Raw genomic sequence first — 15,646 nt, 5'->3', positions numbered from 1 at the left:
TCCTTCCATGGACCAGGAAGTATGGGGTTTGGTTAATGGCACTACTCCACGTCCTGTTGACTAGATAATTAGCCATTTTGACCGCTTCTGCCCAAAAAACTTGGCTCATGTCAGCATCTGCAAGTAGGCAGTTCATGACATTCTGCAGTAAGCCATTTCTCCTTTCTACAATGCCATTCTCGGACGGAGTTCGAGGGGATGATTTAAAATGGAGGATACCTCTCTCTTTCATCCACTTTTCAAAAATCTTGGATGTAAACTCAGTCCCCCTATCACTCTGCACCTGAGCGATGCACACCTTGTGTTGCGTTTGGATCTGGTTGTAAAGATATTTGAAGTTGGTAAAGACTTCAGTTTTGTCCTTTAAAATAAATACATGGCCATAACGAGAGTAATCATCTACTACCGTTAAAAAATATTGCCCCCTACCAAGGGAGGGTCTAAAAGGACCAACCAAATCCATGTGTACCAGCTGATAAGGGTACCTTGCACGACGGGAAGAGACCTTAGGTATAGCAGCAGTTTTAGATTTTGCTGCCTTACAGATGGCACATTCCAAATAGGTATTACAATTCTTTATCTTAAGCCCATCAGAAAAATCTTGCATTTTCTTAATAACCGGGAAGCTGGCATGGCCAAGCCTGCGGTGTAATATATGAGCACAATCCAAATGTAAAGGTTTACCCATGCATACTTTGTCAACCTTATGTATCTTACCATTACAAGCCTTGGTCTGTTCAGTAATGAGAGTAGGCACTGGATTAATGGTCACCTTAGAGTTCCTCAGGGTTGGCTGAGGAGTTGTGACCTTAATGGGCTCAGCCTTAATGGCTTTGGATGTCCTAGGAGCTGGTTTAAAAGCTTCATTGGTTTTAGGTCCAGGGTCCTTGGGTTTGGACCACCTGGGGGCTGGCACAGAAGCTTTCTGCTCTATCTGGGCGTTAGCTCCCTGAGCCCTCTTGTTAGGTTTCTTGTGCCTTTTGACCTGTGCTTTTGGGGAAAAATAAGGCAAATTGTTGATTTTTACAATATCGCCAACAACACCCCCATTTTCGGAAACATAACCTCCACCCTTCTCAAAAACCAGTTTTACATTTTTATCCTCAGTCAATTTTAAGATGCTTAAAAGGTTGTTCTTGATTGAGGGAACATACAGTGCCCCTGTGACATCTCCTATACCAGGCACATTGATCACGCCTTCCCCAGTTACCTCTGCCTTGTCCCCAGTGGCAACTTTTACTGAGGACTTGAGTGGGTGTAAAACCTTAAATCGTGGCTTCGTGTTGGCTATATGCGTTGATGCACCTGAATCAAGAAGCCACAGCCCCTCAGCATCCTTTACCTGGGAGGTGTGATTGTCACTAGTGACACTACAGAATTGGTATCCTTTATGACCACCTCCCCCTCTTCCACGGCCTCTTTTATTTTTATTGTGCTTAAGTCCAGCCGTGTTGGCCCTAGAGCGAGGGCACTCCCTTTTAAAGTGACCTTGTATGCCACAGTCAAAACAGGTGGGAAGGGTATTAATCCTTTCACATGTGTCCTGGCGCCTCCTCTGAGGCCTAGGCCTGTGATATGCCTCCTTCATTTCTTTTTTTTTTTTTTTTTTTTTATTGCAAAAGTTTTACAATTACATTTTCACCCCTTTTTTCACCCCCCCCACCACCCTCCCCAAACTTCCCATCCTCCCTAACCCTCCCTAACCCTCCCCCCCCAGACTTCCCTATTACATACTCATAACTAATAACACTAATGAATAAACCTGAACCCATCCCTCCCCCTATATAATTTTTCCTCTTTGTCTCTTTACATTAAAATATTTCTAATACATTATTTTCAAATAAAAGCTATTTGATACTTTCTAGTTTGGTATTTGTTCTGAACATATTCTATCCACCTTTTCCATTCCCATTCATAAGTCTCTTGTGAACAATCTTTTAAATACGCTGAAATCTTCGCCATCTCTGCAAAACTGGCCATCTTCAAAGTCCATTCCTCGATAGTAGGCAAAGCTTCATTCTTCCAGTATTTACCTATCAACAATCTTGCTGCTGTTATCATATACAATATTAGTTTTATTTCACCCCGTGTAAAACCCTTAACTATACCCAATAAAAACAATTGTGGAGAAAATTGAATTTTTTTCTTCAAAACATTCTGCATGACCCACCAAATTTTTATCCAAAAAGCCTTAACTTTCCTACAGGTCCACCATACATGATAATACGTAGCATCCAAACATTCGCATCTCCAACATTTTGGCTGAACATTAGGGTACATACATGACAACTTTTTAGGATCTAAATGCCATCTATAAAACATTTTATAAAAATTTTCTCTCAGGTTTTGCGACTGTGTAAATTTAACATTCTGAACCCAAATTTTTTCCCAAGTTTCCAGCATCACTGGTTCTTCAAAATTCTGTGCCCACTTAATCATACAATCTTTAACTAATTCCGTTTCTGAATCTCTTTCTAACAAAACATTATAAAGCCTTTTAATATGCATTGGACCTTTCTCTCTTATATGTCTAACCAATTCTTCCTCATGCAACATAATACCAGTTTTTTGGTCCTCTTTCCATCTCATTTGTAATTGATTATATTGTAACCAGGTTAAATTAATCCCTTCGTCCAACAGTGTCTGCAATGTCTTCAGCTGCCATCTGCCCGCATCTGTAAAAAGAACCTCTTTATATAAAACCCCCCCGAGTGACATTATATTTGTATTCCACAAGGTATGACCAAGATCCAGCCATAGCGGTATTTTATAATCCCATTTGAGTCGGTGCTTCTTCCAAACTTTCATCAGGGAGTCTCTAAGTATATGACTTTTAAATACTTTATCCACTTTATTTTCATAAAATAAGTAAGCATGCCATCCAAATTCAAGATCAAAACTTTCTGCATTCAATATTCCAGCCTTTTTATTTCCAAACCAGTCACTTGTTAAAGTTAAAGCTGCTGCATCATAATATAACTGTAGGTTTGGGAGTTTAAGGCCTCCTCTTTCTGGAACATCTTGCATAATTTTCAATTTCACTCTCGGCTTTTTCTCGTTCCAGACAAACTTATTCACACCAGACTGCCAGACTTTCAGTTGTTTATCACTTTTAAGCACCGGAATCATTTGGAACAAAAACAGAAATCTTGGCAAAATATTCATCTTAACTGCTGCTATTCTTCCAAGTAAAGACAGTTGCAGCTTTTTCCAAGTCTCCATGTCTTTCTGAACCTCTCGCCACAACACCTCATAATTATTTTGAAACAATTTCATATTTGATTCTGCAACCTGAATTCCAAGATATTTTACCTTAGGTACAATTTCAAAACCTGCCCTCCTTTCAAGCTCGTGTTTACGATCTTGTGTCATATTCTTAACTATCATTTTAGTCTTTTTTGAGTTCAGTTTAAAACCTGAAACTCTACCATAGTCTTGTATAATGTCGTTCATCAGGATTATTGATTCCATTGGTTGTGATAGGGTAACAACCAGATCATCTGCAAATGCCTTTATTCTATAATCCTCTTGCCTTATCACTATACCTTTCAAAATTTTTGAGTCCCGTATTGTATTTAGCAAGACTTCCAATGTTAATATAAATAAAAGTGGGGACAACGGACATCCCTGTCTTGTTCCTTTTTCAATTTTAAACTCTGTCGTCAAACTTCCATTAATAATAATCTGTGCTTTTTGCTCTTGATAAATTGCTGAGATCGACTGTATAAATTGGTCCCCAAAGCCCATCTTTTTTAAAGTCTTTAGTAGAAAGTTCCAATCCACTCTATCAAAGGCTTTCTCCGCATCCAAAAAAACCAGCACTGCAGAAATCTGTTTATTCTTATCAAGATATTCCAATAAGTCTATTACTTGCCTTACATTATCCTTCATATATCTGCCCTCAATAAATCCCGCTTGGTCCTCATGAATTACTTTTTGGATTACTGGCATCAACCTGTTGGCTAATACCTTCGCATAAATTTTATAGTCTGTGTTCAAAAGAGATATTGGTCTGTAATTCTCTGGTTTTTTAGGACCAACTTGTTCCTTTGGTATCAGAGATATATAAGCAGTTGTCCAAGATGGGGGTATTTTACCCCCTTGTTGAATATTGCAAAATAAATCTCTAAGTTGTTCCACCATTTCAGCTTGTAAAGTTTTGTAATACACTGCAGTCAAACCATCCGTGCCAGGAGCTTTGGCTGTTTTTAGCTGCTTAATTGCTGCTATTATCTCCTCCTCTGTTATAGGATAATTCATTCTTTCCTTTTGTTGATCAGTAATTTTTGTAACTCTCTTATCCTTTAAATATTTTTCTATAAGTCCATTCTGCACCTCTTCTTTGGCATATAATTTAGTATAATAATCCACAAAAGCTTCTTTAATTAATTTTTGTTGAAAAATTTCTTTCCCTCCAATGTTAATACTATCAATAGTCCGTATACTTTGTTTTTTCCTCAGTGTGTAAGCCAACCATCTGCCCGGTTTATTGGCATTGCAAAATGTATTATGCTTCGCGTATTGTAAACTTGTTGCAACTTGTTCCGCCATAAGCATTTGAAATTGGTCTTTCAAAAGTTTTATAGCACTTCGTATTCTTTCATCTGTTGGGTTTTTAATAAGTAATTGTTCCTTATTCTTTATTTCCATTTCCAACTCAGATCTTTTCTTTTGTCGGAACAGTCTATGTTTAGAGTTCATGTAGATAAGTACCCCTCTCATATAAGCTTTACTAGCGTCCCAAACAATTTCAATTGGGGTACCTTTATTCAAATTTATCTCAAAAAATTCTTTCAAATGCTTTTTAAGTTCTATTGTATTTTTTTCATATCTAAACAAATTCTCATTTAATCTCCAAGAACGTCTCTCAACCTTATCCATCTCAATTTCTATCCATACAGGGCTATGGTCAGTCAAAGTTCTTGGAAAAATCTTTGTTCTTTTTGTCTTAATAAGTAGATCATTTGACAACAGGATAAAATCAATCCTAGAAAAGGATCTATGTCTGTCGGAAAAGAAAGTGTAATCCAATTCATTTGGATTATGTATTCTCCAAACATCTTTTAGTTCCATATCTTCTTTCAAATCAAAAAAAGTCTGCGGTAGTCTAATTCTAGACTTTGCCAAGCTCTTTTTGTCTAATTTAGAATCAATTACTCCATTCCAATCTCCCATAAATAAAATAGATCTATAGTCCCATTGCACTATTTTAGTATGTAACATCTTGTAAAAACAATCCTGTTGTTGGTTGGGAGCATAAATTCCAATCAAAAGAATTTGACCATTTGCTGTAAGCAATTCAATTGCTACAAACCTACCATCTTGATCTACTTCTATAACTTTTGCTGTTAATTTTTTATTTACATAAATAACCACACCATTCTTTTTCTGCGAAGTTGAAGATATATAATGTACTCCTAATTTTGAATTTATCAGATATTTCTGATCTTGAGTTGTAATATGCGTTTCTTGTAAACATATTATATCATTATTAAATTGTTTCAAATATGTAAATAGTTTCTTCCTTTTCTGTGCTGAATTCAACCCATTAACATTCCAAGATAAACACTTAAGGGTCATCGGCCTGTTTCTGGAGCGCAGAGCAAAATATTTGAAGTTCATCCAAGAGCTTCGATCTTGCTCCTCCCATAGCTCCACTCTCTTGTGGGGTACTCTTTGCTGCCTTCTTGTCTTGTCTTTCCTGTTGTTGTTGTTGCTTTTGTTTAAGTAATTTGGATTGAGCTCTAGTTATACGTTGATCTTTAACTTCAGTCAACTGAATCAAATCCAAAATTGGAGAAGAATCCAGCAAGGGCTCACTCAGAAAACCTCCTTCTGCACCTTGCACATTTTCTAATTCCTGCTTAGGCTGTTCTTCCAATTGCCTCTCTTCACTCTCCTTAATCTCCAAAACTGTAGATGTACGTGGAGATGGTGTTCTTTCCTTAAGAATAGTACTATAAAAATGTTGTGCCTTCTCCACAGTATTCAATCGATATCCTTCTCCCTTATATCTAAAAATTATCCCAGCTGGCGCATCCCACCGGAAGGGTATCTGTAAGTCTTTCAATTCCTTAACAAGAAAACCAAATTCTTTTCTAGCTTTCAGCATTTTAGGAGGTAATTCTTTAAAAATTACAAGTCGTGAGCCCCCCACTTGTACAGAGGTGTGAAAAGATTTTTGGAGGATTTCATTTCTAATTTCTCTCTCAGTAAAATATATGACCACATCTCTAGGCAGTTGTCTTTGTCTGGCCACCCAAGAGTTCACTCTGTAAATTTTATCTATTTTGTGAAATACCAGATCAGGGTTAACTTGTAAGATCTTAGCCAGGGCTTCAGAGCAAACTTGTCTCAAGTCCTGTCTCTCCTCCTCTCGAATTCCCCGAAGCCGTATGGCAAATTCCATCGCCCGGAATTGTATCATGACAATCTCATCTTCAATTCTCTGCATTTTATTATCAGCTTCTTCAATTTTATAGTCATTATCTTTCATCCTAACATTAACTTCTAATTTGAGTTCTTCAACTTTAAAATCAACTTTCCCAATAAAATTTGCCAGGCCAGACGCCACTTCTGATATTTTTTTGGTCACCATATTTTGATTCTGCTTCACCATATCTTTAACTTCATTAATTTCCTGCAGAAATTCCTCATGTGATTTTTGAAGTTTATGATCTATTTCCTGTTGAGATTCTTGAAATTTTTCATCCAAAGTTTTAGAAATAAAGTCTTTTAAGTCTCCCACATCAATTTCTTTTTTCTGAGTTTGTAACTGTTGAGCAGGGGGAAGTTGCGTTTGATGTTTATGTGTGGGGGATCCCCCCCCTGATGCCTTCCCTTCCTGCTTCTTTGAAGCCATTGTGCCACGTAAGCTAATTTTTCTAAAGAGGGAAGTTCTTTTTCCTTTCCCTCTTCCACAAAAGCTTCTAAAAAAGTCCCCCAGATTTAATCAAGTGAAGCTGAAGTAAAACAAAGTCAAATTTTAGAAAAAGAAATTTTTTCTTTAGATAGAGCAACTTTGTAGCAGCTTTATAACTTTGTAACAAAGCAGGAAGGCTTCACAAATCCACTTTCATTAGCTCGTTAACTCAAATGCTGGGCGCCATTTTTTTTCAAATCACTTTCACTCACTCACTTTCTCTTTTAAATTAGAAAGTCAACAAAGCACTGATACTTGCAGTTTTCAAGTTTCTGGATTCAAGTTGATATTTCCGTTGTTTGTTAAAATTAGTTCCTTTCGCTTTAAGAGTTTGCTGCTGCCGGCTTGTTCTGCTAATTAGCAGAAACGTCCCACGCCGCCCGGAGTTTCAGCAGGTTGGAAGGGAGCCACGCCTGTTTCCTCCCCAGAAACAGTTCCCTGGGGGGTTACAGGGGCTCAACCTGTACCCTGCTATCTCTTCTCCTTCAATCTTCAAGATTTTGGAGTTTTCGAGCCGCTCCTCGATCGCGGGGCGGCTCTACAGGCGGCGGGGCTGGCGGTCTTTAAAGAAACACCGCCGTCGCCGAGGCTCGCAAACCGGAAGTCGCCTCCTTCATTTCTTGTTGTTCCTCATCTCTGCACCTTAAATCTTCCTCAATAAAGTGGCCAGAAAAGTATTCTATATTTCTTTGTTCCCTAGAAACCCCTTCTAGAGAAATAATAAAGGGACTCCAGGATTTGTCTAGGGAGTTGAACATCACACTAATTAAAGTGGATTCAGAAACAGGCTCCCCCCTCTGTATAAGCTCATCCCTCATGACTTTAAGCGTTGCCAAATGTTCCCCCATTTTGACACCAGGTTTCAGTTTATAGTTGTGGAAAATTCTTGACAATCTGCTGGTTGCAGCCATATTGTCACTATGGAACAAATTATATAGGGCAGTCCAAACTTCCTGAGCTGTGAGGCCGTCTGAAAGACTGGCATACAGAGCTGTGTCTATAGAACTTAACAGGGTTGTGTAAGCTCTTTTATGCAGGAACTCAATTTCAGGGCTCCAAGGTAAAGGGGGTGGTCTTTTGATCATGTCCAGAGTATTTTCTCTTAAGAGAATTATCTGAATCTCTTTACACCATTTTTTAAAATTCTGACCACTTAAATGTAATTTTTCAAAATTATTTGGCAAAGTTACAAAATTATTGCCATTAAACTGCATGGGGAGTTGTTCAAATGGCTGAAAAGAGCCTGTTGTGAATGGCATTGGGATCCCTAAGCCTGGGATCGATTGCTTAGGTCTGGCTCCTTTTTGTAGTCCTTCTGTAGTTTGAAGCAACTGGGCACGTGCAGGAAATGGAGCATGCTCCAAAGCCTTTTCTTGTTGGAGCTCCGATCTCCCTCTCTGAGCTCTGAAGTCAGGTCTGGCTGGAGCTTCAGTATAGGCCCGGACATCGGCGATGTGGCGGGGAAACCTTGGAGGAATGGGAAGAAGGCCTGGAGATCTTTCTGGAGACTGGAGGCCCATCAGATGAGGTCCATGGGCTGGATAGGCCTGGAAATGTCTCTGGATCTCCTCTTCTCCATCAGAGGAGCAGGATTGCAGCTCCGGATCATCCCAGCAGGGCCGGAAAGGTGCGGAGGCCTCAGCCTGGGCCTCCGTGGAGCATTCAGTGAATGGTGAGCGCCTCTGCAGTGGGGGGTGGGAGGCTGCAGGTCCATCTGGGTTTCTCCGGGGGTGGGAGGTTGGATTTGGGGCCCTCCTTGAGTGGGCAGCTGGGTCTGGGACCTCGGGGGGGCCAGTGGGTGGTTGCTCCATAAGTTGCAGGGCAGCGACCAGGGCCTCTATGGCCCCTTTGATGTTTGCCGTGGCAGGCGGGGCCTGGCAAGGGGCTTGTGGGTTCGGAGTGGTCCTCTGGGCCACTGGAAGGCTGAACTGACTGGCTGGCGTTGTAGGCCTGGGCTGTGGAGCTGGGGATGGCCTGGCTCGTGGTTCTGGCAAAGTGCCCAAGGGAGCAGCCATCTTGGAGGAAGTTGCCTCCGGAAGTGGCCTGGCAGCCATTTTGTTTGGCGGGAAACTGGGTGGGGGGGCAGTCTCTCTGGCGGCAGGCGCCATCTTGGAGAGATCAGGCAGGGGAGTCCTTACCGGGATGGCAGGCATCTCTGGTGCTGCCTCCTCAGGCCTCTTTCTGGCTGCTGCCCTTGTCTTCAGGAGGGAGGCGAGCGCTGCTCGGCACTCCTCTTCTGACATCTCAGCCACTTGCCTGTCCAGGCTTTCATCTGGTCCTTCTGCCCCCTCTTCGTCAGTGCTGAAGAAGCCTTCTCCAACATTGCCTGGCTCGGCCCCTGGGATCTCTTGCTGCATCTGGGTGGCCTCTGGCTGCCAGGGTGTAGCTGGATGGAAACCCCCTTCAATGTTTTCCATCGTTGATTCAGACTGGGGCTGCTGTGAAGTTCTCCTCCGTTGAAGGCCTCTGGTCACAACAGGGGAGCTTCTCTCACAGGTTATTTTGGAGGGCATCTCGCCTATTCAACACCTCCTGGAGTGGAGTTCTGCTACCATTCCTCTGCTACCATTCTGTGGAAATTGGGATCGTAGAAACACCCAGGAGCATAGAAGAGTCCAAAGGCAGATGCATGAATAAATGTGATAAATGTATTTATTCATATAACAAAACATATTAACTATATACAAAGGCTGTCTTAATATCCATTAGGATAGGGGGCACACAGCGTGTGTGACTACCCTTATCAAAGATCATGTCTCATGGAGAACAAATGTAAAAGAGAGCTTGGTGGAAAGGTTAGAGGGGGTTTTATACTCAGTGTAAGCCCCTCCTCTCCACATAGGGGTGGGGGCACTTTCTGCCTCCACTAGTGTCTGTATGATATATGTGCCAATGGCTTGCAAATACTTGACACACTCACATATTGGAATCCTGCTATCATGTCAACCCTAGTCCTTCTGTTTACTAGACTAGACCTGCCCAACTTCTGCAACCATTCTTCATATATTTTAGTCTCTAGCTCCCTAATCTATTTGGTTGCTGTTCTCTGCACTCTTTCCAGAATTTGTTTTAAGTTATGGTGACACTAATTCAAATGATTAAGTTATATCAAGAAATATTAGGACCTTACAGAACTCAAATGAGTTTTGGGATAAGTTTTCTTCTATCCACCCTTGCAGTCCTTGCCCATAATAATTCAAAGAACTAAGATATTTTTGAAGAAGAGTTGTTACATTTTCCATAGCTAAGCCTCTAGGAACCTCATTTGAGTCTGTCATCTGCACCTCTATAACTGTCTGGTTTGGCTCTGTAACCCAACAAGACAGACCGAGACTTCAACGGATAATTAGAACTGCAGAAAAAACAATTGCTACCAACTTGCCTTCCATTGAGGACCTGTATACTGAACGAGTCAAAAAGAGGGCTGTGAAAATATCTACAGACCCCTCACATCCTGGATATAAATTGTTTCAACTTCTACCCTCAAAACGACGCTATAGGGAACTGCACACCAGAACAACAAGACACAAGGAGAGTTTTTTCCCCGAATGCCATCACTCTGCTAAACAACCAATTCCCACAACACTGTCAAATTAACTACTATGACTATATTACTATTATTCTTCTCATCCTTACTAGTATTTATCTCTTCCCACTTACGGCTATATCCATGTTGCTTGTATCTTTACAACTTATATTGTTTTTATTGTTTCCTAGTACAATTTGATTGCATCTTAGCATCCTATGACTGTTACTAAGTGTTGTATCTTATGATTCTTGATGAATATATTTTATTTTTTTCTTTATGTACACTGAGAGCATACGCACCAAAGACGAATTCCTTGTGCGTCCAGTTACCCTTGGCCAAAAAAAGAATTCTATTCTATTCTATTCTATTCTATTCTATTCTATTCTATTCTATTCTATTCTATTCTATTCTATTCTATTCTATTCTATTCTATTTCACTGTCGTGTGTTTTAACTCTGATAGAGAAAATAGCCACATTGTTTGATCTTGCAGAATATGTTTAAGACACCAAATCTATGAAATTGTATAGATTCATCAAGTACCCATGGAAAGGACATGTATGACTGTTCATAAATTTTCAGCTAGAGATAAAGTTCAGGAAAAGTTCAATCAGTCATTGTAACAAAAACAATCCTGTTTTAGGTGCCATTATTACCAGCCACGGCTGAAGTTCTACAAGTTCAACAGAGCCGGCCCTCTTGATAGATCTCTGGAAGGATTGAGATGAGAACATGGCATGCAAAGCATGAACTGTTGCATAAACACCATTATAGATACTGTAGCTATGTCCAATGGTATGCATTTCAAACAGGTGTCCAGGCAGATCTTCCAAATTTTCTTTCCCACTACACATTTCATCATCCTTTAATGACATATCAGGATTTGGGAGAAAACAGTCAAATGCTTGCTCCCAAAAGTCCTTAAAGAAACCATCTTCTCGGGCCCAGGAAGGTTCTACCATCTGGAGAAAAGTTTTGAATCCCTGAAGTTCTCTTAAGTGAACCATAAAAGAAATGGCTCCTTGGAATAAATCAAGATCCCAACCTCTCTGAATTCCTGGGAGTATGAAATTAATCCCACTTGTCATGATCCAGACCTTTCTGAATGAGTCCTGTTCTTTATTTGCAGGGTCTTGCACGAATACAATGGCCCTCAGCTGTGCTATTGTCACCGATTCTCCATAAATGATGAATGTATTAGCTTTATGATCAGTCAATGGAACATGGATATGTGATGCTTTATCAATAATGGGTTCCAAGTTATCCAAACTAATTTCATGCGGGATTCGTTCTGTGTAAGCTGTACATATTCCATGCTGGGAAAGCAATAATTCCATGGTCTGCAAGAATTTCTCTCCATTGTTATTATCAAGGGCCATGAGCCCTATCCATGTCCACCCAAAATATTGGAGCAACTGGATGATTCCAGAGTATTGGTGAGCTTCATTTGGGACCATGGTATAAAATGAAGGGACTTGGATGTGATAAAGCTTCTGAGGGACCAATGATCCATATATGAGCTAAACCAGAATATAACAAGGAGAAAAAACAATAAGATAAAACAGTGGTGGAATATTTATCTCTACAGAGATAATGTTTAAGCAGTTTGTTCATGTACAGAGAGCTAAAGTGAATGAGTTTTTGAGGAATATTTTAAAGGCATTAGAGCATAATGCAGCATACTCCAAAACACCTGAAGGCAGGAAAAGAAGCATTGGATGGAACCTAACCAAGGAGACAACCAACCTAGAACTAAGGAGATTTTTTTTGACAGTTAGAACAATTAATCAATGGAATGACTTGCCTCCAACATTGGAGGTTTTTAAGAAGAAATTAGACAGTGATTTGTCTAATCACTGTCTAATTTCCTGCTTGAGCCAAGGGTTGGACTAGAAGACTTCCAAAGTCCCTTCCAACTCTACTATTCTTTCATTCAGTTTCAACTGTTTTTATTTTTTAGTCCAGTACTGTCCTTTGATTGCTTTTTGCCTACTGCAAGCAAAATCTTACCTGTGGTAACTTGTAGAGATCCAGAATGTCTGCCATATGAAAAGAGGTATCAGAACCAAGTCCTCCAATGATGGCTATCAGATTCCTTTGCCTGGCACATTTGTAGTTGGGAAGAAAGCTAATTGATTTGAAGAGCAGGTCCAAGGTGGTGCGATAAGTCATCCTTGCATCATAGTAGCTGTCGTAGATATGGAACCCAAGAGTAACATTAGGCAAGATCTGGGCATTCTCATTGATCTCCTTCACAGCAAAGGCCAGGGCAAGGGCATGCTGATGGAACTTTGTGACTACACTGCAAAAAAAAAAAAAAAAAATTAAAAAAAATAAGGTTCAACTTTTTTCATTAAGCCAGAGAGAACAAATGCATTCATAATTTAGAAACTTACTGTCCAAACAAATCAATCAATAACAACTTCACTGTAATGATACTCTTTTTCTCCCTGTGTTTTCTAAAAACTTCTCAAATCCCCGCCACCCCAAAAAATATTGATGATGAAGTACCATGTCTGGATTAGAAAGACAGCTACATGAACTGGTAGAAATTTTATTATTTATTTATTTCAAAAGAAAAATGTTCATCTTCTGAATCTGTGGTCAACATTCCAGGCATTTCTTATGTCAATTGTAACTTAGAACATACAGTAGAGAATGGAACAATATTCACCTTCTTCTTATTTTATGATCAGAAATATGGACTTTTATCCAATTTTATTTTCTTTCTTTCCATCATTTATATTGACTGTTTCCCTAGGAACTATCATTAAGTGCTGTACCTTATGATTCTTGACGAATGTATCTTTTCTTTTATGTACACTGAGAGCATATGCACCAAGGCAAATTCCTTGTGTGTACAATCACACTTGGCCAATAAAGAATTCTATTCTATTCTATTCTATTCTATTCTATTCTATTCTATTCTATTCTATTCTATTCTATTCTATTCTACTCTACTCTACTCTACTCTACTCTACTCTACTCTACTCTACTCTACTCTACTCTACTCTACTATCTATGTGTCTGTACTGAAGAAAATTGGAAGACAATCCTTTTTTTAATCATTTTTTAAGCCTTCCCCCTTTTGATGCTGTCTCCCCTAATTTTTACTTTTCTATTGTTTGCTATTTTATCTTTTTGGTTTTTAATTTAATACAGTTAAAATGTAGTTACTGTCCTTTCTCTGCTAACCCCCTGCTTAGGCAGGAAACCCTACACCACTTCAGACAAATGATTATCCAACATCTGCTTAAAAATCTCCAGTGTTGGAGCATTCACAACTTCTGGAGGCAAGTTGTTCCACTGATTAATTGTTCTAACTTTCAGGAAATTTCTCCTTAGTTCTAAGTTGCTTCTCTCCTTGATTAGTTTCCATCCATTGCTCCTTGTCCTGCCCTCAGGTGCTTTGGAGAATAGTTTGACTCCCTTTTCTTCATGGCAGCCCCCTTAGATATTGGAACACTGCTCTCATGTCACCCCAGTCCTTCTTTCCATAAAACTAAACATACCCAGTTCCTGCAACCGTTCTTCATATGTTTTAGCCTCCACTCCCCTAATCATCTTTGTTGCTCTTCTCTGCACTCTTTCTAGAGTCTCCACATCTTTTTTACATCGTGGCGACCAAAACTATATGCAGGATTCCAAGTGTGGCCTTACCAAGGCCTTATAAAGTGGTATTAACACTTCATGTGATCTTGATTCTATCCCTCTGTTTATGCAGCCTAGAACTGTGTTGGCTTTTTGGGAAGCTGCTGCAGACTTGTTGTGGCCCTGCCCTCTGAGCCTATCCCATCGGAGGAAGAAAGCTCCGAGCATGAGGAAGAGGAGTCAGCCAGGCCTCCCTCTCCAGGCCCCTCCCCTCTGGCACTGTCTCAGGTGCCGGCCGAGGGAGAGGAGATTACCAGGGAGACAGGTGTCTCGGATGAGAGTGAAGGAGAGACATCATTCCTGGACGCACGCCTCCGAAGGCGTGATAAACAATTGCAGCAGCTCAGGAGGCATGCTAGGGATTAGAATTGAGTCACTGGACCACACCCCAGAGACTATATAATAGAGGGTGGTGGCCAGTGATCCCTGTGATGAACAAAAATAAACCTTGGATAGTCACTAGAGCATCGTCCGAAACTGCTGAGAGGAATATTTATTTTTGTTGGACTCTTGTACGCTGAGTATATTATCTTTCTGTTTCTCTGGAAATAAAAGCACTTGGCAGACGGTGTGTATATCGCTGCCAAGTTGGAGATAAAGACCTGGGTGTGTGCCAAGTGCTTCCTTAACCCTCGGCTGGCTGTGTTTGTGTGTGTGTGTGGACGGGGACAGATCATCTTTTTTTTTTTTTTTTTATTGAAAAAGTTTTCAAATACAAATTTTTCCCCCTTAGGGGACAGATCATCTTGTTCGTCACCACATATTCCATCGTTAACCCATGATGGACCAACAGCTGCAGCAGCAGTTACAGCAGATGCTGGAGGCCAATCAGCTTCTGCAACAGCAAGTAGCACAGCTAACTGCCCAACTTGCTTTGGGAAATGCTCCTGCAGCTCCACCTCCTCCCCCTCCCCGTCCAAGATGCCCAGTGAACATGCCAGATAGGTTTTCTGGGCAGCAGGAGATGTTCCCGGCCTTCTTGGGGCAATGCCAACTGTTCATGGCGATGAGGCCGGAGGATTTTCCAGATGACCGGGCTCGGGTGGCATTTGTTATCAGCTCCCTCTCTGGCACTGCCGCCCGATGGGCCACGCCCCTGTTGCTGCAAGATAGCCCCTTGTTCCTGGACTATCAGGGCTTTTTGCAACACCTGCGCACCATGTTTGAGGACCCCCTCCGGGTGCAGACGGCAGCGAGGTGCATCAAGGACCTCCACCAAGGCAAGCGCCTCCTGTAGGACTATATTGCGGAGTTCCGACTGCTAGGCCAGGATTCGGCTTGGAATGAGGTGGCACTGATGGATGCCTTCCAGGATGGCCTCTCCGATGAGATGCAGGACGAGCTGGTTCGTGTGGAGGCGCCACAGACCCTCGACGCGCTGGTGACCCAATGCCTGCGCATCGACGCCCGCCTGCAATGGCGACGGCCCCGTCGGGCTCTTCTGGAACCACTGACAGCATCGGCACCCCCCGCGTTTCGCACCGACAGCGCTCCGGACCGCACCGTGTTTTGTGGCGACGGCTGAGGAGCCCATGGAGCTTGGAG

At 41.2% G+C, this 15,646-nt stretch overlaps 1 protein-coding gene across 1 annotated transcript in view; it reads right to left on the bottom strand.

Annotated features, from left to right (window-relative positions):
- The window catches only part of LOC139317579 (vomeronasal type-2 receptor 26-like), a 33,076-nt gene extending 17,814 nt beyond the window's left edge, over positions 1–15,262 (bottom strand). Inside the window, exons 1-3 of the mRNA XM_070944674.1 lie at positions 15,252–15,262; positions 12,461–12,752; positions 11,107–11,970 (exon numbers count right to left, since the gene is read on the bottom strand). Of these exons, the coding sequence (XP_070800775.1) occupies positions 11,107–11,970; positions 12,461–12,752; positions 15,252–15,262 (1,167 nt within the window). The remainder of the gene's footprint in view (positions 1–11,106; positions 11,971–12,460; positions 12,753–15,251) is intronic.
- Positions 15,263–15,646: the final 384 nt, after the last annotated feature.

The sequence above is a fragment of the Pituophis catenifer genome, unplaced genomic scaffold (assembly GCF_029215685.1).
Source record: "Pituophis catenifer annectens isolate HBS135680 unplaced genomic scaffold, rPitCat1.0.hap2 SCAF_5, whole genome shotgun sequence".
NCBI classification, from domain to species: domain Eukaryota; kingdom Metazoa; phylum Chordata; class Lepidosauria; order Squamata; family Colubridae; genus Pituophis; species Pituophis catenifer.
Note: the sequence above shows the minus strand (reverse complement) of the source record. Positions and strands in the feature narration are given on the sequence as shown.